This window comes from Carlito syrichta, unplaced genomic scaffold, assembly GCF_000164805.1.
Source record: "Carlito syrichta isolate Samal-C Ts95f unplaced genomic scaffold, Tarsius_syrichta-2.0.1 Scaffold313183, whole genome shotgun sequence".
Classification (NCBI taxonomy): Eukaryota; Metazoa; Chordata; class Mammalia; order Primates; family Tarsiidae; genus Carlito; species Carlito syrichta.
Genome location: NW_007257279.1, coordinates 207,146 through 231,630, shown reverse-complemented (window position 1 = coordinate 231,630; position 24,485 = coordinate 207,146). Strand labels below are relative to the sequence as shown.

Here is a 24,485-nt window from a genome sequence, read left to right as displayed (position 1 = left end):
GCCTGTAGTTCCAGCTACTTGGAAGGCTGAGGCAGAATGATTGCTGGAGCCCAGCAGGTCAACACTGGGGTGGCCGTGAGTGTGCCACTGCATTCCAGCCTGGATGACAGAGTGAGACTCCAACTCAAAAAATATATATATGAAATATAAATATAGAAATATTTAAATTTTTATAAATAAATATATATAACATAAAATTTACCATTTTAGCTAGTTTTAAGTGCAGTTCAGTGATATTAAGTATATTCACATTGTTGATAATCAACACTGCCATCCATCTTCAGAATTTTTTTATTTACCCATTAAACAATAACTCCAATTCCCCCGTCTGCTCTCTTCTCCCTCTTCCACTTCCCCCACAACCACCATCTACTTTCTGTCTCTGTAAGTTTGACTACTCTAAGTATCCATATATATTTATTCTATGTAAAAAATTACTTTAGAGGAGGGAAAGACAACATAAATGTTGAAGATAAACAGAGGAGTGTCATTTGTTACTTTTACATTTTTCTCTGTTCTGATGTTTAGAATACATGCTGTCATAATGGAAAGCAGACTTCTTGTAGTATCCCAGGTTCCGGAACAGAGCCTAGAATAGGTACTCAATGCAAATTTGCCAAATGAATTGATGAATTTATGAAAACAGTATACTATATGACACTATCTTTGTTATTTCATAGGAGATTGACATCTTCTGGTAATAGACCTCGAGAAGACAGCTGGTTAAAATCCTTATTTGTCCGGAAAGTTGATCCAAGAAAAGATGCTCACTCTAATCTCCTAGCCAAAAAGGAAACAAGCAGTCTGTACAAATTACAGTGTGAGTGATAGGTTTGCTATCTTCGTAGTTGACTTTTGTTTCTCTGTTCATAAGTTTATCATTGAATTTTCTTTTGTTTCAGTTCACAATGTTAAACCGGAATGCCTAGAAGCATACAACAAAATTTGGTGTGTATACCAAACTATACTTTACTTGGGGAAAAAGAATGATTTTATTATTAGTTCAACTAACACTTGATAGCAGAGAGTGAGATCTTTCATTCCTCTCCCTTCAAGCTGAGTATTCAGAGGCTCTTAAACTGAGCTCTTTGTGGTATTGCCTGAGGCATTTTGATTTCAAGAATGCACACAGCTAAATCATCACATAATCTGTCAGACTTTAGGATGTTACCAGACTCTTATAGTTGAAAGGAACCTTGCAAGGTCATCTAGTCCATCTACTCATCCAGTGCTTAAATCCTTTCTATAGACCTTCCTGAGTGCCTGTGCTGAAATAAGTTCCATCTCTGGATAGCTTTGAGTATTAGGAATTAGAGCTCATGTCTGTGTCCTTCATTGTTTCTCCTAAATAAAACTGCCCCGTGAAAGTCCTGTATGTATTTGAATACAGCTGCCATTTCTTCATAAGTCGTCTATTCTCCAGGATCCAAATCCCTTCAGCTGATTCTCATATGATGTGAGATCCACACACTCTTATAGAATTTGTAAACTTTTAAGACTAAAGGGAGAATTAAGCTCAGCAGTTCTTAATTAACAGAGATAGTATTTAATGATCAGTTGTGAGCAAATGCAATGAAAAAAGTTTTTAAAACCTTTAATATCTACTACTTACATGAGAAACAATTTTGTCTCCATAGTCAGCATAATTTTTAGAAGCAAAAACCTGTTCTATTTTATTTTTTGAGGTGGTTTGTGAAATGTAACATTAGTATTGAATTTCTTGCTTACCTCAATACATTTTTCTTTATTACAATATGCCCTAGAACAAAGCAGATGATTATTTCTAAATCTTTTCTCATAAAATGAAGATTTTTCTCTGTATTGTTGTTTCCTTGGATTATCTTTTCTATCCTGTTTTTATCAGTTCATGTCCTGTCTCAGGTTTCTGGCTGTCTGTTCATATTTCTATTTGGATGTCTTGCTCTCACTTCAAACTCAGCGTATGGAATCCCCTTGCTCTTCCAACTTCCCTGTCTGTGTCACTCGCCATGTTTTTCTTAATCCTTTCCTTAGTTCTTTTTGATTAGTCAGTCATCTAGGGCTGTGCGTTCCTCATTTGACGTGTATTTTGGTTTTCTTTGCTTGTTTCCTTCTCCATCTCCCTCTCCAAGCCTGTCAAGCCCCATTCCCAAGTAACCTCCTTTCTGACTACCTTTCTGGGATCAAAGCTATACCTGTAGCTCCACTCCACCCCCTGTAGCACATTATCTAAAAGTTTGTGAAATTGATCTGCTTGAGTTCTGTTTTTTCCTTCATCATGTTTTTTCTTTTCTCTGAAACTTTCAGCAGCTCCCTGTTTCCAGAACATAAAGACTTAACTCCTGCCTGGTTTTTAGGGGTCCCAATAATGAGATTCTGCCCAACCCATCCAGTTCTGGGTACAAGTACTGCCTGCCTTACAACCTCCATTCAGGTAAGGCTGGGCTCCCAAGAGCAGGTTTGGGGTCCCTAGCAAAGTGCATTCGCTACAAATCCATATGTGACTTTGTATTGGGGAACAAAAAGCCTATGCTCCATTGTCAGGTCCTCAACCCCCTTCTGGACCCTAACTGGGTCATCTATACTGCCTGCCTTCCTCTGTACTGACTCCAGCTCGAGTTATTTACTTCCTGCTCACATCATGTGTCACAGTGGAAACCTACCTATTTCCCTAACATAATCCATCTTTCCCCATTCTAATTTCATCAATCCCCTGTTCTTTCTGAGCATTCATAGGTTATGCATTAGATACATTTAATATCAGATCCTGAGTTAAAAAGTAAATGCCACCTTTCAGAAAATGCACTTGATGTGGTCATTATACTGAGCCATAAAGCCCTATTGGTTTTTATTTAGTTAGATCTAGGCTGTTTGTAACTGTTTTCTGTTAACTAGTCATATACACCAAGTCCTGTAGTGCCAACATCTAGTGATGATCACTAGCTTAGTATCACTTATTGTTAGCAAATAATTTGAATAGGTTCAGTTTCTAACTCTATATTCTTTTGCATCCATTATTGAATCTGTACTGTACTTTTTCATCATAATTTTTCTATCCAAAAGGTATGTGGGTTTTAGCTTTTCTCTTGGTATGAAACAGTTATGCCTCTTCCCTTTGCCTGTCCCTGCACCTTAGATCCATACCATAGAAAGGTTTCCATGGAACCAAGCTCTGCTCTGACACCTTTGTTAAATTAATACACTGCCATGAACTGCCATGGCTTTGCCACTGCTTCTGCACAGTCAGTGGGAATGAATTGTTTGGTGTGTTCAGTATGAGACTGTGAAACCTCTCACATCCCCTCTGCTGGTCATATTGAGTAGAACTTAATTTATGCTTCATGTTGTATCTTTAATTTTGATTCTTCTGTCATATTGATGCTCTTTGGGACTGTTGGAGGTTGGGGTTGCTTCCAGACTGTGTTGTGTTCTAACTCTGTCTTCTTCCTTAAGGCCACCGTGTTCTCTGCTCCTGTTACCTCTGTCTGCTGGTGCCGCTTCTGTTGTCTGCCTTTGTCTTAGACATTACTTCCTTTCCTTTCCATCGCTCTTATTTCTTCCATAATCTTTTCTATTCCCATGTCTCTCGTTCTTCCTGTCTTTGGAACCAGCAGAACTTAGCTTTTATAAACATCGCATTACTAAGTGTTTTGTTTTTTCCTGAAATAGTAAACCCATAGATCCTGAAATTTTGGAACCTTTGGCCCTTCTTTATCATTTTTATCATTATTCTTGAGTTGCTTACAACACTTCTGGATAGTTGGGGTATCAGAAACCTAAGCTTCCAATTAGTGGGTGTTGGAATACAATAGAATTCAACTAAAACGTTAATTCTGCACGGCATTTTATCATAAATATGTTCTGAGAACACATAGTAGGTGGTCTTTTGCCTGCTACCGATCATGTGTTATCTACCTGGTAAAATTTTGTTTGTTGTTTAATTTGTGTTGCTGTTTCTTCTCTTTAAGTCAAGAGGTGTTGCCAAAGATTCATGAAGATAAACATTACCCCTGTACTTTGGTGGGGACTTGGAACACGTGGTATGGCGAGCAGGATCAAGCTGGTAGGAAGCAGAAGTCTTTGCAATAAATGCTTCTTCCTTAAGCTTTGCTGTAACACTTAAGTAATTTTCTAATTTAATGTTTATTTTTATAATCAATGCTTTCCAGGTCTTTGTCTAGTTTTATGGTTAAGGTAATACCTTCAGTAATTCTTTGGAAAACTATTTTTTAAATTTTGTGTGTGTGTATGTGTTGGAGTCTTACTCTGTCACCCAGACTGGAGTGCAGTGGCCGCTCCCGGCCACCGCAGCCTCGACCTGCTGGGCTCCGGCAATCCTTCCGCCTCAGCCTTCCAAAGAGCTGGAACTACAGTCGCGCGCTACCACGCCCGGCTAGTTTTTTGATTATTGTAGAGATGAGGTCTCGCCAAGTTGCCCAGGCGGGTCTCGAACCCGTGGACTCAGGCAATTCACTCACCTCAGCCTCCCAAAGCACGGGATTACAGGCTGAGCCACCGAGCCCAGCTTTAAATTATTCAGATCTATTACTGAAACTTTATGATGTAACTCATTGGGCAACACATGGCATATTCAGCTTTGTACTATATTAACATAATGCAATCTAGAATATTTTCAAGATAAAAATACCATGAAACTCTAAATGAATACTATCTTTTAAAATGCATTTCAGTCCACCTTTGGAGGTATGAAGGAGGTTATCCAGCCCTTACAGAAGTCATGAATAAACTCAGAGAAAATCAGGTAATCATTTTGTTAAATGTTTACTTATTCAAACTAATGATAAAGTAGATGTTAGTACAGAATTAAATGACTCTTTTCTGTCATCAGTGTTTGTTAGTAAACTATTCACTTTTGTAGTAGAAATTTTATTTTTTGGACTCCTGAAGTTGTGTTTAAGCATAAAGTAACCAATTACAGTACTATTAAAATAACAGTTCTTATCGTAAAAGTCAGTTGTACTTTGAAACTGGTAGATCAGCACGGTAGACACAGTTAGCGCCAGATGACCTGACATAATTGACTTAAGGAACTGACAGCCACATACACATTCTTTATCTTGGGCTGACTTTGCTATCCTACTCCTCCTTTCACTAACAAGTGCATGTTAGTAGAGAGGATTTTTACGGCCACACATTATTAAGAAAGAAAATCTTTTGTGTGGATTTCCAGACAAATAGAAAGGATTTTTGGAGTATCTGCTATTTTGTAGCCTCCTTGTCACCTCCACTGAAACATCATCAGACACTACTAGGAGAATCTAAAAATGTAGAAAATTAAATTTGTTTGCACTGTTATTTAAATAATTAGGATAGCCATATAACTTGTCATCTAAACCTGGACACTTGAGAAGGGAAAGGAATGCTCTTCATCATTGTATCAGTTCAACAGATGTAAACTGGGACTGTCTCAGACCAGCTGGGATCTGTTGAGTGCCCTTTTTTTATCATACCATTCTGTAGCAATATAAATGTTACTAAAATGGGCTTACATACAAGTATTAGAAGATTTCATGAGCATGTTTTTTTCATTCAAAGGAATTTTTGGAATTCCGTAAGGCAAGAAGTGACATGCTTCTCTCTAGAAAGAATCAGCTGCTGCTGGAGTTCAGTTTCTGGAATGAGCCTGTCCCACGGTCAGGACCTAATATATATGAACTAAGGTCTTACCAACTCCGAGTAAGTACAGAAATACAAGTTAGTCCTTTTGTTCTTCTCTGAAGAAGCACAACAACTTCCTAATGCTGACAGCAAAACTTGAGCATACATTCTGTGATACGTGTTTAGCTTTGTATTTTTGTTTGACTTGTTTTCTTCCTTGTCCAGTCTTTCTCCTATCCTGTTTACTTCCTCATTTCCCTCTCTTCTGCTAAGTTCTTTTACTTTTTATGACCTTATGCATAATGCTATTATTTGATACTTTTCCAAATAGCATTTCTATTTTTAAGGAAAAAGACTGAAAATAGTACAGTATATAACATCTATTGTAGTTGAACAAGAACATCTAATAAACATTGTGACTGTTGAACAAATTATACAACACTAAAAGAGTAAAAAGGGAATAATGATCTATAATACTTTCTAGGATGTTTCCCTACTAAGGGAGTACTAGAAAGAAAGCTCCAAATGGCATCATTAAAAGGAATGCATATCAATAGATCTCAGAGGTCTATAATCACTTTTATGCTGGAAAAAAAGGAAGTGATATCCTTGTTAAGTTTAACAGGATTGAATTTTTTCAAATCATATTTCTTAAAATTTTCTAATAAAGTTTGAATGGGCACCCACAGTTTAATCATGACTTCAGCGCCTCTGAGATGAGCCTTACTATAGTTTTGATAACACAAATTGATGACTTACTTTTACATTATGAATATGTTATCTTCTTGCGTGAAACTATAAAATATTTATTCCACTATGGGATAAGAACACAGTGAATAATAATAATTTGTCACATTTTTTAATTTGTTATATTCCACATTAAAAAATTAGTTTTTTAAAAGTTAGTTTTGTTATTTGATATTTTTCATACTGCTGTTTCCATATTTTTTCACAGAAGAGCTTACAAACCAAAATCTAAATCTCTTTTCAGCCAGGAACCATGATTGAATGGGGCAATTACTGGTGAGTATGTTACAGAATGGTGAATTTGTAAGTCCTTTCTTTCTTTCTTTCTTTCTTTCTCTCTCTCTCTCTCTCTCTCTCTCTCTCTCTCTCTCTCTCTCTCTCTCTCTCTCTCTCTCTCTCTCTCTCTCATCCATCCATCCATCCCACTCTGGAGTGCAGTGGTGCAATCATAGCTCACTGTAGCCTCAAACACCTGGGCTCAAGTGATTCTCCCACCTCAGTCTCCTAAGTAGCTAGGATTACAGGTACACACCAACAACCCAGCTAGTTTTTTATTTTTTTGTGAGTCTTATTAGAAGATTATTTTAGACCATCATGTTTATTCTAGAAAAAAAAATCTGAGGATAATGCCATGACTTGACACTAGATTACTGTTTTGTTTGATGTTTTTATTATGAAATTTTTCAAACATATACGCAACTAATACCATGGATTCCCCGCTTCTCTGCCTATTGCTTAGCTTTGGTAATGATCAACACCTGGGCAGTCTTGTTTAGGTTTAACTCCCTCAATCCAGATTATATGGAATTAAATCTCAAACAACATCCTGCTTCATTCATAAGTATTTCAGTACTGTATATATTTCTAAAGGATGAGGACTCAAAAAAAAACACCAATATTGCATGGGTTATTTCATATACTTCTTGGATGTTTTCTTCTCTTTTTATAGCACTTTGCACTTGGAGACATCTCACAGATCACCTACCAGCAATTCGAGTGCACATTTTTACAAAATAGTGAAAAATAAATCACTTCATATTAAATAGTATAGCGTTGGAACCAATTTTTTTAATTGAAATGTTACTTGGCTTATAATGGAATTTTGGACATAACATTGAAGAACTTATTTATGATGAAAAAATCAGAATTTTATATCTTACTTTTATTTATTTATTTTTTTGAGTTGGAGTCTCACTCCATCGCCCAGACTGGAGTGCAGTGGCATGCTCACCCCAGTGTCCACGTGCTGGGCTCCTGTGATCCTTCTGCCTCAGCCTTTCAAGTATCCGGAACTATAGACGCACAGTACCATGCCCAGCTAATTTTTTGATTTATTGTAGAGATGAGATCTTGCCAAGTTACCTAGGCTGTTCTCAAACTTGTGTACTCAAACAGTACTCTCACCTCAGCCTCCCAAAGCGCTGGGATTACAGGCCGAGCCACTGCACCTGGCCTTATATTTTTTTAACATGTGGTAACATGTGAAACAGTCACCAACATGCATTGCAGGTTCATTGATACATGTTGTGTTATAGTAATTTGTTTGATGTCTTCCACCTAGTGTTTTTCTATTCTAACAGACAATTTAGTCTCATTTTCTTCCTCCCATATTAATAATATGTAATTTCTTGTCCACTTTGTTGTTCGAAGATGATGTAAAAGGATACACTCGTGATTTCTGAAAACCACTTCTCAACTGATCAAGCAGAAGCTTGACAAATTTCAAATGGGACTTAGGTTTTTCGTTGTTTTTGAGTGGAAAACTTCAAGGAAACATATGTTTTTGAAAAATTTGCACTGGCATAAGTTTGTCCTGTATAGTCACCAGCAATCTGTTTATATCCCCTGAAAGGGGACATCCAAGTGGTTTGCTAGATTTACAGTGTCCCCTCAAAGAGCACACCTGAGTGCAAAGGGTTAATATAGTGCAAGTTCTCACTGTGTTACCCAGGTTGGTCTCAACCTCCTAGGCTCAAGTGATCCTCTCACCTTGGCCTCCCAAAGTGCTGGGATTAGAGGCATGAGCCATCACACCCAGCCAAATATTGTCTTTTCTGAAACATTTTTGATGCATAGACAGAGCACCTCAGTGAGACAAGTATTTTTTTCTTCCTAGTTTAAGTAGCAAAATACCAGTTTTTCCTCAAGTTGATCTATAGATGCAACAGAATTCCTGTCAAGATCCCAGCAGGCTTTAGAAATGCAAAAGACCAGCCGGGCTCGGTGGCTCAGCCTATCATCCCGCGCCTTTGGGAGGCTGAGGTGAGTGGATTGCCTGAGCCCGCAGGTTCGAGACCCGCCTGGGCAGCGAGACCTCATCTCTACAATAAATCAAAAAATCAGCCGGGCGTGGTAGCACACGCCTGTAATTCCGGCTACTCGGAAGACTGAGGCAGGAGGATCGCCGGAGCCAGCAGGCCGAGGCTGCGGCGGCCGGGAGCGGCCACTGCACTCCAGTCTGGGCGACAGAGTGAGACTCCAACTCAAAAAAAAAAAGAAATGCAAAGGACCCTGAACAGCCAAAACAGCCGTGAAGAATAACAAGGTTGGAGGACTTATACTCCTTGATTTCAAAACTGACTACAAAGCTAGAGTAATCAAGACAGTATCGTGCTGGCATAAGAGCAGACATACGGATCAGAGGAATAGAATTGAAATTTCAGAAATAAACCCATGCATCTATGAGCAATTTTTTTTTAATTATTATTTTTTGCAGAGCCAGGGGCTCGTTCTGTTGGCCCAGATTGTGCAGTGGTGCTATCATAGCTCACCGCAGCCTCAAACTCCTGAGCTTAAGCTATCCTCCAGCCCAAGCTTCCTGAGTAGTTAAGACTATAGTTGTGAGCCACTATACCCAGCTAACTTTTTAATTTTTTTGTAGCAATGGTCTTGTTTTGATGCTCAGTGTAGTCTTTAACTCCTAGCCTCAAGTGATACTCCCATCTCATCCTCCCAAAGTACTGGAATTGCAAGCAATTGATTTTTGGCAAGTGAACCAAGGCAATTTAGTGGTGGAAAGACAGTCTTGTCAACAAAGTGTGCTGGCACAACTAGATATCCTTGCCAAAAGATGAATTTGAACCTCTACCTCACACTATATACAAAAATTAACTCAAAGCCGGGCTCAGTGGCTCAGCCTGTAATCCCAGCACTTTGGGAGGCCGAGGTGAGTGGATTGCCTGAGTCTGCGGGTTCGAGACCCGCCTGGGCAACTTGACGAGACCTCATCTCTATAATAAATCAAAAATTAGCTAGGCGTGGTAGGGCGCGCCTGTAGTTCCAGCTACTCGGAAGGCTGAGGTGGAAGAGTCGCCGGAGCCCAGCAGGTGTAGGCTGTGGTGGCCGGGAGCGGCCATTGCACTCCAGTCTGGGTGACAGTGAGACTCAAACTCAAAAAAAAAAGATTAACTCAAAATGGATTACAGATCTAAATGTAAGAACTAAAATATAAAACTTTTAGGAGAAAAACATAGGAGAAAAATCTTTGTGTTTTTGGGTTGGGCAGAGTTCTTAGATATAATACAAAAGTACAATCTGCCAGGCTCCGTGGCTCAGCCTGTAATCCCGTGCCTTTGGGAGACTGAGGTGAGTGGATTGCCTGAGCCCGCGGGTTTGAGACCCACCTGGACAGCAAGACCTCGCCTCTACAGTAAATCAGAAAATCAGCTGGGCATAGTAGCGCATAACCGTAATTCCGGCTACTTGGAAGGCTGAGGTGGAAGGATCACTGGAGCCCAGCAGGTCGAGGCTGCAGTGGCCAGGAGCGGCCACTGCACTCCAGTCCGGGCAACAGAGTGAGACTCCAACTCAAAAAAAAAAAGTACAATCCACAAAAGAAAAAGAAATAAATTAGAATTTGTCAAAATTTTAAAACTTCTGTACTTTAAAAGACAACATTTTAAAAAAAGTTATACACTGGAAAAAAATGTACAAATCACATATCTAATAAGCTACCTGAATTAAGAATATATAAAGAATTCTTACAACTCAATAATAAGAATACAAATAACCCAGTTTAAAAATTGGTAAAGAACTTGAATAGATTATTATCCAAAAAGGATATACAAATGGCCAACAAGCATATTAAAAAGTGCTTAATACTAATAAGAGAAATGCAAATCACAGATATCACCTCACACCCATTAGGAAGGACACTATCAAAAATACAGAAAATTAGTATTGCCAAGGAAGCAGAGATATTGGAACCTTTGTGCACTGTTGAGAATGTGAAATGGTGTGGCCATTATGGAAAAAAGTATGGAAGTTCCTCAAAAAAATTAAAAAGGGAATTCAGTATGATTCAGCAGTCCCACTCCTGAGTATAAATCCAAAATGACTGAAAGTAGAATTTCAAAGAGATACTTGCACACCCATGTTCATCACAGCATTATTCACAGTAGCCAAGAACAAACAAAATATCCACAGATGAATGAGTAAAGAAAATGTGGTATATACATATGATGGAATATTATACGTTCTCAAAAAATAAGAAAGTCCTGTCACATGGATGAACCTTAAGAAGGAAAGTATGATAAGTGAAATAAGCCACTCATAAAAGGACAAATAGTATATGATGCCACTTACATCAGGTATCCAATGTAGTCAAAGTCATAGAAAATGACTAAAGTTGGTTGGTTGCCAGGGCTAGGCAGAGGGGGAATAGGGAGTTGTTTAGTGGGTATAGAGTTTCAGTTTTGCAAAATGAAGTTTTGGAGATCTGTTGCACAACAATGCAAGTATATTTAACACTACTACTGAGCTGTACACTTAAAAATGATTAAGATAGGCCAGGCATATAATCCAAGCACTTTGGAAGGCCAAGAAAGTATGATTGCTTGAACCCAGAAGTTTGAGAACAGCCTGGGCAACATAGGGAGACCTCCCCTCTTAAAAAAATAAATAAGAGCCGGGTTCGGTGGCTCAGCCTGTAGTCCCGCGCCTTTGGGAGGCTAAGGTGAGTGGATTGCCTGAGCCCGCGGGTTCGAGACCCAGCTGGACAACTTGGTGAGATCTCACCTCTACAAAAAAAAAAAAATTAGCTGGGTGTGGTAGCACACGCCTGTAATTCCAGCTACTCGGAAGGCTGAGACGGAAGGATCGCTGGAGCCCAGCAGATGAGGCTGCGGTGGCCGGGAGCAGCCACTGCACTCCAGAGTGAGACTCCAACTCAAAAATAAATAAATAAATAAATAAATAAGTAGGCCAGGCTCAGTGGCTCAGCCTGTAATCCCAGCACTTTGGGAGGCCGAGGCAAGTGGATTCCGTGAAGCTGCGGGTTCGAGAGCAGCCCAGGTAACTTGGTGAGACCTCGTCTCTACAATAAATTTTAAAAAAATTAACCAGGCGTGGTAGAGCATACCTGTAGTTCCGGCTATCTGGTAAGCTGAGGCAGAAGAATCGCCAGAGCCCAGCAGGTCAATCCTGGAGTGGCCGTGAGTGTGCCACAGCACTCCAGCTTAGGTGACAGAGTGAGACTCAACTCAAATAAATAAAAACAAAATTTTTAAATGGCTAAAATAGTAAACTTAGTATCATTTTTTAACCACAGTAAAGATTTAGTTTAACATTTTTAAAATAAAATACATTTTTAAACTTTTTAAAAAATGGTCAAAGGATATAAACAGACATTTTACCAGAGAAGAGATATAAAATGCAAAGTAAAACTACAGAGGCACCACTTCATACCCACTGGGACGACTGGGTGTGGAGAAACTGGAACCTTCACTTATTGCTGATGGGAGTGTAAAATGGTCCAGCCAATTTGAAAAACAGTCTGGCAGTTCCTCAAAATGTTAAACATGGGGTTACATATGACCCAGCAGTTCTACTCCTAGGTATATACCCAAAAGAATTGAAAGCATACTTCCACTTACACATAAGTGTTCATGGCAGCATGTTTCATAATAGCCAGAGAGGGTAAACAACCCAGATGCCCATCAGCAGAAGGTGGAATTTAGCCAGAGGACCACGGTCTGCTAGCCCTGATTTAAATGGTGAAACTATTGGCATGCATCTGTAATTCCATCTACTTGGAAGGCTGAGGTAGAAGGATTGCTTAAGCCTATGAGGTGGAGGCTGCAGTGGCCGTGAGCGTGCCACTGCACTCCAGTCTGGGTGACAAGAGACTCCAACTCAAAAATTTAAAAAAAAAAAATGGTGAAACTATCGATTTCCTCCCAGCAGCTACATTAAACTTAGTAGTGAAACACAAGAAGTAAGGTGGGCACAGTGGCTCACACCTGTTATCCCAACACATTGAGAGGTGGAAGCAAGAGGATTGCCTGAGCCCAGGGGTTCAAGACTAGTCTGGGCAATTTGGCAAGACCTCTTCTCTACAATAAATAAAAAAAATTAGCCAGACGTGGTGGTGTGTGCCTGTAGTTACAGCTAGTTGGAAGGCTGAGGTGGAAGGATCACCTGAACCCAGCAGATTGAGGCTGCAGTGGCCATGAGTGTGCCACTGCAGTCCAGCCTGGTTGGCACAGTAAGACTCCAACTCAAAAAAAAGAAACACAAGAAGGAAGCTCATTACCTCCATAACAAAATACCAGGTTTCACTATTATGATTTAATATTTGGTTTTGGAAATCCTGACTATTATAATAGAAAAAACAGGAACAACAGATATATAAAGCCTCAATAATCAAGAGAGATACAAGAATAAATTTTTGATTGTTGGTCAGCTAAAGTCAGTACCTGAGTCACAAAATGGAAAGAAAACATCAGCGATATTTAGAGTTTTGTGGTGGTCAGATTGTTAGTGTTCTATTTCTTTTTTCCAGTTTCCAAACTTTCTGCAATATTGTGTTTCTTTGGAAGCTAAGAATATTTTAAATTTTGGAACATTAGGATAGTTTTCCTAAGCAATTTGAAGTAAGCTTTAAAGTATATCTCATTTGGCCTATGTAGTAACCCATGCCTATAATCCCAGCCCTTGGGAGGCCAAGGCAAGAGGATCGCTTGAGGCTAGGAGTTCAAGACAAGCTGGAGCAATACAGTGAGACCCCCCATCTCTACAAAAGAAAACAAATGAATAAGTAATTCTGTCATGGTGGAGCAGACCTATAGTCCTTCAGGAAGCTGAAGCAAGAGGATCCTCTGAGCCTGGTAATTTGAGGTTTCAGGGAGCTGCAGTCACAGCCTGGATGGCACAGCAAGACCTTATCTCTGGATGAAAAAGCATATCTAAGTCAAAAAATATCTTGATCATTTTTTTCCTTAAAACCTGAAATATATCTGTGCTTTAACCTTTTTCTGTCTATTTTTGTGTATGGGGTGGCGAGAGGTCTTCATGTATGTCTTTAAGATAATTGTGTTAACTCTTAATTTTCTTTGAAACTGGCTGTTTCCATTTTCTTTCTTTTTTTCCTTTTTCTTTTCCTTTTTTTTTTTTGAGTTGGAGTCTCACTCTGTCACCTAGGCTGGAGTGGCACAGTCACAGCTCACTGCTGGGAGTACAGGCTCACACCACCACCTCAGCTAATTTTTTTGTAGAGACATCTCACTATATTGCCTAGGCTGGTCTTGAACTCCTGGACTCAAGCGGTCCTCTCATCTCAGTCTCCAAAGTGCTGGGATTACAGGTGTGAGCCGCCATATCCGACTGCTATTTCCATTTTCTAAGCTGGTGTTTTATAACGTTATTCTCCCACAAAGTGAGAGGCCACATGGTGCTGAGGAAAAGCCTAGCATGTGAGTTACTTGACTGCTCTAACCTTTGGTTTCTTTATCATTAAATGAAAATTTGTGCCTTTTTCTTACTTTCAACTTACAAGTGTATGGTTCTCCTTTTTTGGTGATAAAATTTCTTGCTTTGTATCAAATAATTTTTAAGATCAATCCCAGTTCCAACAGATGATTCTGTGATCTTTATTTCTTTCTTTTTTTGAGTTGGAGTCTCACTCCGTTACCCAGACTTGAGTGCAGTGGCACTCTCCTGTCCACTACAGCCTCAACCCACTGGGCTCCGGTGATCCTTCTGCCTCAGCCTTCCAAATAGCTGGAACTACAGGCGTGTGCTACCATGCCCAGCTAATTTTTGATTTATTGTAGAGATGAGGTCTTGCCAAGTTGCTCGAGCGGATCTCAAACCCATGGGCTTAGGCAATCCATTCATCTCGGCCTCCCAAAGCACCGGGTTACAGGCTGAGCCACCGAGCTGGCCAATCTTTATTTCTGTTAACTCTTTCCTTCGTGAATCAACAAAGGAAAATAATGCAAGTTAGAATTTCCATTAATTTGAAAACTTAGGAATACATATTTGACTCCATACTATTTGGGTACCATTTTATCAAGGGTTCTCTAAATGGTTTGGGTCTTATGTTTTTGAACTCTCATTATAATAATGTAGCTGCTCACAGAATAGAATCATTCAGTAGTTTGATGTTTGAGCATTACTAATTAAGACTTTTTCACTATAGAATCCACAAGGACGCACTGGGGTTATTCAGTCATTTAAAAAATTATTCACAAAGCCAGTTCAGCATTCAATTTATATTTTGGCACTTAGGTTACTATTTAAGATGGTGATCTCCTCCTTCAGTACATGCTTCTGAGTATTACCAGGCCAAGGCAAGTATGTTTTTTTCGCCTACCCTAACTAAATTAGAAAAATTCAGAATGAACTGAATAATCCAGAATATTTATCACTGTCAATGAAAGTCAGTGCTTTTCCCTCCAGGTAGAGTTAGAATGCACATTAAAGTGATTTGCTTAATTTCAATAATTTATCAATCGGATTTGTAATTTTGGTGAAGATATTGGTCACTTAATTTTCAATGCAAAGTTAAATAATCTTGTGTGTGTGTAACCCATGAGGCAATGGAAAGATCCATTCTTCACCACAAAGGAACCTGAAAGCTTGGGTCAGGTCACCCTTGTGGTACTGAGTCCAGGTGGATGAGAGCAGGAGACTGACTGCATCATGATTCACACAGCAGATTGCTGTTCCCTCCTTTGAGATGTCATAATTTGATACATATGAAGTTTTCCTCCAGGAAGAGAACGCACTGATCAAGCCAATCCAAGCATTTTGTCCCAGGAGAGTTAGGTCTTCCAGAGACATTAATAGATTGATATCTTTGTTTATATGCCTCTAGCTCTTTTAGGTGAATTAGTGGGACTCTGTCTTCCCATGTCCCATCAACTGTGGGACCCTAATATGACCGAGACTTCAGACCAGAGCCTGGGCTGTGTTATATAAATTTATTAGCCAAGCCATGGTGTGAAGTCTTTTGAAAGACTGCCACTGTGCTGCTTCTGGTGACATCCTCACATCATTTGAAGCCCCGCCCTTCATTTTCACCTTAGATTATAGAAAACCTCTTTGGAAAAATATGTCCATTTTAAAACATTTTTAGGAATTCGGATTTATCACTAAATATGAAAGTAAAGCACCTGACACAAGTATGAAAGAAAGTTTAAATTGACCTGAAGCCTATGGTGGTTTAAGAGTAGTGGACAGAGGCATTTCTGAAATTCTATTCTGAGACTTTAATATTAAAATTAAAGAGCCAATACCTTTTGCAGCTGGAATTTTTTTTTTTTTTTTTTTTGAGTCAGTCTGTGTCACCCAGGCTGGAGTGCAGTGGCATGATCATGGCTCACCATAGCCTCAAATTCCTGGGCTCAGATGATTCTCCTGTCTCAGCCTCCCGAGTAGCTGAGACTACAGGTGCCCACCACCACACCCAGCTAAGTTTTTTATTTTTATGTAGAGATGAGGTCTTGCTATGTTGCCCAGGCTGATCTCAAGCTCCTGGGCTCAAGCAATCCTTCCACCTTGGCCTTGGAATTGTAGGCATGAGCCATCCTAAAAATGGAAAGTTTAAGACACGTGCAGATTTTTAAGCAATTTAATCTCAGTTTCATGTTGTACATATAGGCATGTATATTTACACTTTCCTGTATACATAATACATAATGAATGCCTGTGGTACTCATTTTCTGAATGGTTTGCTCTGGTGGGAGTGAGAGAAAGAAAGAAAGAACAAGAGGCAGCTTCATTGGCATTAGTGATGGTGGTGATGGTGTACTGCCAAAAAGCTTCCCTTTTGTTGCTTCCGTATGCTGTCCAAGAGACTGCAGAATTCTTACAGTTGAGAGAGCAGGCGTGCTTCGCAAGAGTTCACAGTCTTTGGCTACTTTGAAGTATGTTCCCTTCATCTATGTTTTTAACCCCAATCTCCAGGGCTGTCCCTGCCTCCCTTGGATACAGGACTCTGTTCTAATATCCAGCATATTTCCTTGCTTTCTCTCAAAGAGTATTCTGGAGAAGGAGTGTTTTTTAAGTTGATGGGTCCTATCCCCTGACCATTTTCTTGACTTTATTTCAAGAATCAGCAGTGCAATCACATATCCTCATGTTGCTGTTTTTATTTTTAATAGTCATCATTAAATACTGTCCACGTCTCATAAAAATAATATAGCTATAGAAAGGCACTAAAATTTTACATACATTAAAATAGCTTTTGATGGCATTTGACAATTTTGATAATAGTTTGGTAATTGTTAAAACACAATCTGTCTTCATTCTGAACAACTTGCCCTGAGTGTGGAGGAGATAGTCTACTGATTCTTTTTAGCATATCTAACTCAGTATCTGAACACCGTTTTTCTCTTACAGGGCTCGAGCCATTCGCTTTCGACAGGATAATAATGAAGCAGTTGGTGGTTTCTTCTCTCAGATTGGGCAGCTATATATGGTGCATCACCTTTGGGGTATATATTTTTTCATTCGTTTGTGAGTGGAATTTAGGAGCTCATTGCTAAGTTGTACTGTGCAGTAGAACAAAACTTGCGTCAATAGCCATAAACACTGTAGCAAATCCAGATGTCACAGAGCGATGGCAAGTGCTGGACTGTCTGGAATTCAAGAGATCGACAGTGAACGGTCCACAGACCGTGGCACATTAGTAAGCCGAGAGTAAGAGTGGGGGAGAGTGAAAGGAGTAAGGAGCGAAGCAGGCAGCCGTGGAGAGGGAGGACAAAGAAGGCACGCGTCCTTCCACCAGTGGCCCCGGCCTCCCTTTCTAGACTGATTTCCCACCACTGCCCCGGAGATAGCCCTTCGTTATGCCCAAAGAGGCAGCTTCCCGCACACGCAGCCCTACTGCCGGCCTTTGGTGATGTGGTTTCATCGTCCATCCCTACCCACTTCTGTTTGGCGCCATTTGGGGCAGATTTCGAGGCCTAGCTCAGATGCTACCCCTGCTGCCCCTAAGAAAACATTCTCCTTCGGAGACCCTGAATCCCTGTGCTGTGCCGGTTGTCACGGGCTTGGCTATTCGTGCCTCTCTCCCTACTGGAACAGGAACTGGGTCTCAGTGATAGTTTGGTATAATACTGCCAGGACCTCCTGGCATTTGTACAAGGTTGTTAAATGAAAAGCATAACTCATTTCCAGACCATATTAATGAATTGAGCGGTGTTCGTTTGGCCTATTTGGTTCCACCGTGTGTTGCGACCATCCGTCCTACCGTGTCAGCATAGCAGGGCTTACAGAGATGGGAAGGACGGGTCTCGTCAGGAATAAAGCAAACAAGGCAACGTGTGACCAGTAACAGGGAGTCTGTTCAGGCTACTCTGGAGACTTAAAGGGAGGTAGATACATGCACTCAGGGAAGGTGAGCAAAAGGCCGAATGTGAGCTGGACTTTAGGATCTAGATGGAATTGACAGGCAAGGGTGAGACAGAAGGACCGGCACAGTGGTGGAGGGGCAGCAGACTACAAAAAGTACTCAGAACACTGCAAATAGTGCAGACTGGCTAAATGGCAAGATAGCTGCTAGGAACCTAAGTCAGAATGAGTAAGTTGAGGCAAAAAAAAAAGTAGTGTTGACATTGAGCTCCTGGAGTCTTCCCTCTCCCCTTCAGAGTCTAAGGGGTCATGCCCAGCAATCACTGTCTCGTCCAGGGTATGGCGCTCATCTTAGCTCCACGCCTTGGGCTTCCTTGGCATCTAAGAGACCGAAGCCCGGCACTGAATGACAGATGCCATCAGTAACCCTTCACCTCCATACGGCACCAAAGGGCAGCATTGCCCTGGAGAACTTAATTTTCTAGTTAGCTGAAGTTTGACCCCATAAGTATCCAAGTTTTCAAATGTAGTAGGTTTAGAAACACATCTTTTAAAAATGTGTTCGGCGTTTCCCTACTGCCCTTAGATTATGCTACATTTAATTTAACCTTTAGAGATTCAAGGTAGGAGAGAAGTTGTTTTTTGTTATTATTTCGAAAATGGTGTATGTTCTGTCCAGAGTATATGAAGTGAAACGTCAGACCCTTCTCTCCTCCCTCCCCTTCATCTCAGCCTAGAGGCACCTCTGAGGATGCATACCCTCCCAAATGTCCCTGTATGTGAATAAGCACAGGTACTGTATGGGCAGGATCAGATCGGGTGGCTCACCTGTCACCAAATGCTTTGGCTCTTGGGTGGAGGTCAAGCCAGGCACACACACCTTTCATGTCATCACCTACAGCTGCCTGGATAGGGACTCCTAGATGAAAGAGCATAGAACTGCAAACAAGCAGACACCAGGGTGTGAAAGACAGAGCTCTCACAGAGGCTGTGGGCAATGCAGGGCAGACCCCTTACCTCCACGCTGTGGGGAAGACTCAGGGCGTCACAGAGCAACAGCAAGATGAGGAGCAGCTGCCAAGATACTTGTCCATGCAGAGGTGCTGAAGCCAGGAGCAACGTGATGTTTTGGGCGTCCGAGAATCCCCAAATTGCAGTGCATTTTCCTTTTCTTAAGCAGTCCCTTTCCCCACCTTGCTTTCACACCACGCTGTTCACTGTTGTCTCCAGTGTCCCAGGTTGCCACTGCCCACTTCCTACTTTATAGGAAAAAGTATTGAGATGTGCAAACATGGATTCTCAGTTGCCTGTGCCAAAAACTTACCCTCAGGTTTCCATATTTTTTAGAGAAGAAGAACCAACATTCATTATGTACCTCTAGTATGTTGGTTATTTTACTATTTTACACATCATCCCCTTTAGTCCTTATAACCACCCATCACAGATAGATACCTGGAACTCATAGATGGTGAATGAGTCACCCAGAACATGCAGCAATCTCTGGCTTCAAAGCTTGTCTTTCCTTTTCCCCTGCACTTTTTTTTTCCCAAATAGATACAGGAAGCCGAGCATGGTGGCTCACATCTGTAATCCCAGCACTTTGGGAGGCAGAGGCGAGAGGATTGCCTGAGCCCAGGGATTCAAGACCAGCCTGGGTAACTTGTGAGACCTCGCCTCTACAATAAAATTTAAAAATTAGCTGGGCATGGTGGCACGTGTCTATAGTTCCAGCTATTTGGAAGGCTGAGACAGAAGAATCACCTGAGCCCAGCAGGTCCGGGATGTGGCTGTAAGCGTGCCACTGCACTCAAGCCTGGGTGACAGAGTGAGACTCCAATTCAAAATAAATAAATAAATAGACAGATAGATGCAGGAGTGTCAGGCACTGTGGTACACGCCTGTAATCCCAGCACTTTGGGAGGCCAAGGCAGGAGGATTGCTTTAGCCCAGGAGTTTGAGGCCAACCTAGACAACATAGCAAGACCTTTTCTCTACAAAAAAAAAAAAAACGGCACATTCCTGTAGTCCCAGCTATTCGGGAGGCTGAGGTAAGAGGATTGCCTGAACTCAATAAGTCAAGGCTGCAGTGAGCTATGGTCATGCCACTGCATTCCAGACTAGGTGACAGAGTAAGACCTTGACTCAAAAAAAATTTAAATTAAATTGAAAAAATAGAGAGAAGGTCTTACTGTGCTACTCGTGCTGGTCTCAGACTCCTGGGCTCAAGTAGTCCTCTCACATTGGCCTCCTCCCAAAGTGCTAGGATTAAAGATGCGAGCCCACCATACCTGGCCTCCCTTGCACTTTTTGATAATATCCCTCCACCCTCCTTAAAGCCTTGCTCCACCACTTTCCTGTCTCTGGGTTCCATCCCTCAGTGCATGAGCATGGACTCACTCGAGTACCATCTTTAAAAAGACTCCCCAATTCAAATGCTCATAGACAGACGAATAACTAAACAGAATATGGGATATACATACAGTGGAACATTATTCAGCCATAATAAGGAATGAAATTCCAGTACATGAGAGAAAGAAACTAGACTGCTTCCACTTACCTGAAGTACCTAGAATAGACAAAGTCACAGAGACAGCACACAAAATAGAGGTTACCAGGGCTGGGGTAGTGGGGAATGGGGAGTTACTGTTTCATGAATACAGAATTTTAATTTGGGAGGATAAAAAGTTTTGAAAATGGGCCAGACATGGTGGCTCATGCCTATAATCCCAGTACTTTGGCAGGCGGAGGCGAGAGGATTGCCTGAGCCCAGGGGCTGGCAACATGGCAAGACCTTGTCTCTACAGTAAATCAAAAAATTAACTGGGTGTGGTGGTGTGCACCTGTAGTTCCAGCTACTTGGAAGGCTGAGGCAGAAGGATCCCCTGAGCCCAGCAGGTCAAGGCTGCAGTGGCTGTGAGCGTGCCACTGCACTCCATCCTGGGTAACAGAGTGAGATGCTGACTCAAAAAAAAAAGAAAAAAAAAGTTTTGAAGATGGATAATAATGGTTTTACAAAAATGTGAATGTACTTAATGCTACGGACATGTACACTTAAATGGTAAATTTTACGTTTATTCTACCAAAATACAAAAGAAATTTAAAGCCTCCCCAACCTGTTTATAGTAAAGGAAGTTTTGTTTTTCAGTGGTTAAATTGATAGGCCTCCAGGGGTAGTCATATAGGCAGTTCTGTGGGGAAAAGCATGTGTTCCACAAAAGAAACTGGAACTGAGGGAAGGAGCCCTGGACAGTCTCTTAGTGGTGACTCACTGGATGTCAAGATGCCTCAAAGGAATTCCCCTGACAAGTGATTGGAAGGATCTTGCCGAGGTTGCAAGTCAGAGGCCTCTGCATTAGATATCTATGAAATTGTACCACGACACCAAGGGCTGTGTGAGGCCTCTGACTATGCTGCTCCTCCACCCGGAACACCTTTCTCTCCATTCCTCTGTGTCAAGACCCACCTGATCAAATCACACCTTCCAGGCAGCCCTCCCTGGTATCCTCCCGCTCTTCTTGTAGACTGTGACCTCACACTGGCCACAGCACCCACAGGGGCCAACTTGCCTTTACTTGTCTCCTTGTTCTCTGCGCTAAACAGTCTCTCACCCAGATTAGTGTAGTTCTTCACGAATGTTGAGCAGAAGTGAATATGATGTTGCTTATTTGTGATCTGACAGTTTCTGGTTATGAATTTCATGTGTTATTGGAGAAGTTTACTTGGTTTGTAAAGATATATATCTTGGATTCACTAGATTTCAAGCTTAAGAGCGAATTGTTTTGCTTTTCCCACGAGGCCTAACATAATCTTGCTCAAAATAACCAACTCACAACTTTCCCAGCTCAATGCCACACACCTGAAGTACTGAAAAAAACTAGATGACCAGCTGAGTCAGTACCTTAATAAATGTACTAGTAGAATGTAGGGCATTGTGTTTTAAGTCTTGCTTCTTCTGTGTGTTTATTTTTAAGCTTACAAGGATCTTCAGACCAGGGAAGATATACGGAATGCTGCATGGCATAAACATGGCTGGGAAGAATTGGTATATTATACAGGTAATATTTAAGCAGGCATAAAATACTGATTCTTTTCATCTTATTGTTTCAGTTATGTTCTTTCACCCTGATGCTAATATTTTTATAGTGTGTTAGAATGGTGAATAATAAGATTGGAAGGAAGGGAGATGTGTGCCTTTTTATCAATAAAGAAGAATATTCTTTCAAATAGGTATGTTATCTGGTAGTGTTCAGACCCTTAGGTGTTGTGTTTTTTTTTTTTTTTTTAGATATGAGGTCCATGATTTTATTTTTTATTTTTTATTTTAAAGATGTGGGGTGCAATTCAGGGTTAAGTATAAAAATGTTCAAGATGTTGTAAATTTTACATTCTTAGCTTTTTCATAGGTTTATATATTCTCTGAAAATGTGTTAACACAAATAAAATTTGTTCTAAGCTGTCCCTTTCTCACCAAAATTGTCAGTTTCTAAAACCAAAACCTAATATATCAGTTAAAGAGTAATTTTGAAATTTAATTTATACATATGTACATTATGTGTGTGTGTATATATATGCATACACACATATGCATGTATGCATACATAGATATATTTATGAAATCCTGTTTGCTTGGTTTTTATTAGAAAATAATTGGGTAGACTACAACCCTGTGATATAGATAGAGGTAATAAATATCAAATCATGTGACATGTAGAGTCTATTTAAGCCCATATACTACCAAGAAAATGAAAGACTAATTTGTTCTAGAAAGTATTATCTTGTCTTTTAGTTCCAGAAATTATATAATTGATTATGATTTTTCTGTTGACTCTCACACTTTTCATCAGTTCCCAGAGGCATGTTTTGCTCAGCAGTGAGTTTTACAAATACAGGGTATCTGTTCTTTGTACAAGAGACATTCTAATAGACTATTACTTAGTTTTATATAAATTTATTTTAGTTCAAAGAACCTTTTGAGAAATCACCATTTTTCTCACAATATGGACTTTCCTAACTTCCCACAAATGAAACAAATCTCCAGGTAGGATCTGTTTTAATTCTAATAACATCTTATAGGATGTTAGTGAATCTAGTATTAGATTATATTTTTCTGCCCTTAAGATCAGTCCTCTGTTTTCTAATATTCTATTCTGTTTTCAAGCAGTGTGTCTTCTGAACATTCTCAGCAATCTATTGTTAATGTATATTTACCATAATGTGTTTAGCTAAGAACCAGCTCAGTAATCCTGATCCTGTTTTCAGTCCCACTTATTCAGGAAATGGAATCCAGAATCATGATCCCACTGAAGACCTCGCCCCTCCAGTAAAGCTGTAGAATTTATATGTGCCTACATACATGTACGTGACGAGTATTTGTCAAAAATTAATTTTAATTGTATATCAAGTGAAAAAGAAACACTGAGGTGTAAACTGCTGTATATAGCTTCTAAGAGACTCTTTTCTTTAAAATTTACATAATCACAAGAAGGGAAACGATTGCAGTTTGACCGGTTGTAACAGTACTCTGTTGTCCTCTTTGAAGCATCCCTATGTTTGTCCAAGTCTACCTTACAATACTTAGCCACCACTCCCACCCTCCAGAGGCGTCCAGATTAAAATTTGAATCACTCTAAATAAGATTCCAACCATGGAAAAATTACCCACTTCTTTATCAAAAGCAAATCTGTTTTATAATTACAGATTTGTAGACAAATTTCTTGTATCAGGAAGAAATACAAATTTTGTCATGTTTCTCTAGCAGTTTTTCTCTGAGTCTCAAACTTGGAATAAATCACGCATGTGCCCAATACCTGCAAATGTTTTAATTCATTATGTTTAATCAGTATGATAAACAGTGTGTCATTACCAAGCTGGTAGTTATGGCAAGGTACATTTAATCAGTAATCCAGTCTTCACAGAGTATATTCTGGTGTCTCTATGTGAAAGAGAAAAAAATGGCTTGAGCCTATGTATCATGTGTGATTTTGAAATGAACACCTTGAATAGCACTAATTTTTATTTGTGATATTTTTCTATAATAAAATGAGTAGCACTAGGAAAAGAGGTTTTATTTTGTAAACAATCATTTGTGACCTCAGACCTTCTCTGGTTAATATTTTAGTAAGCTCACAGCAGATATTTCCAAGATCATGTATGAGGCGTGGTGCATGCTGAGATTTAAATGGGCATAAAACTGCATACTTTGTCTAGCTCTATGATTTAGTTTTTTTAAATACAGTGTGCCAATTTTGTGACTGTAATCTTGTGAAAATCTTGTTGAGATGAAAAATTATGTCTGCCCCACAATAAAGAATTTATGTGTAAGATAAGGTGTGAATAAATCTCAGTATCAAATGCCAAACTTTCACATGTGAATGGTTTTCTCCAAGAACATACAGAAGTCAGTAAAATCGAGCAACCCCTTCAGGTCCCCTCCCACTGTGGGAGCTTTTCTGTCTTCTCAATAAATCCTACTTTCAAAAAAAAAGGTCAATAAAAATCACTTAATTTTCACATATTACATGTTTGGGATTCTTTTTTTTTAATGAGCTTGTGCTGAGAATGAT

At 40.0% G+C, this 24,485-nt stretch overlaps 1 protein-coding gene across 1 annotated transcript; it reads left to right on the top strand.

Annotated features, from left to right (window-relative positions):
* The first annotated feature begins 641 nt into the window (after window positions 1-641).
* On the top strand, window positions 642-24,280 carry NIPSNAP2 (nipsnap homolog 2). Its single transcript, XM_021718647.1, has 9 exons — window positions 642-820; window positions 903-948; window positions 3,948-4,042; window positions 4,671-4,741; window positions 5,536-5,676; window positions 6,590-6,621; window positions 16,969-17,063; window positions 21,894-21,977; window positions 23,182-24,280. The coding sequence occupies exons 1-9, from the start codon at window positions 655-657 to the stop codon at window positions 23,244-23,246; spliced, it is 795 nt and encodes a 264-aa protein (XP_021574322.1). The 5' UTR covers window positions 642-654; the 3' UTR covers window positions 23,247-24,280.
* The last annotated feature ends 205 nt before the right edge of the window (window positions 24,281-24,485 follow it).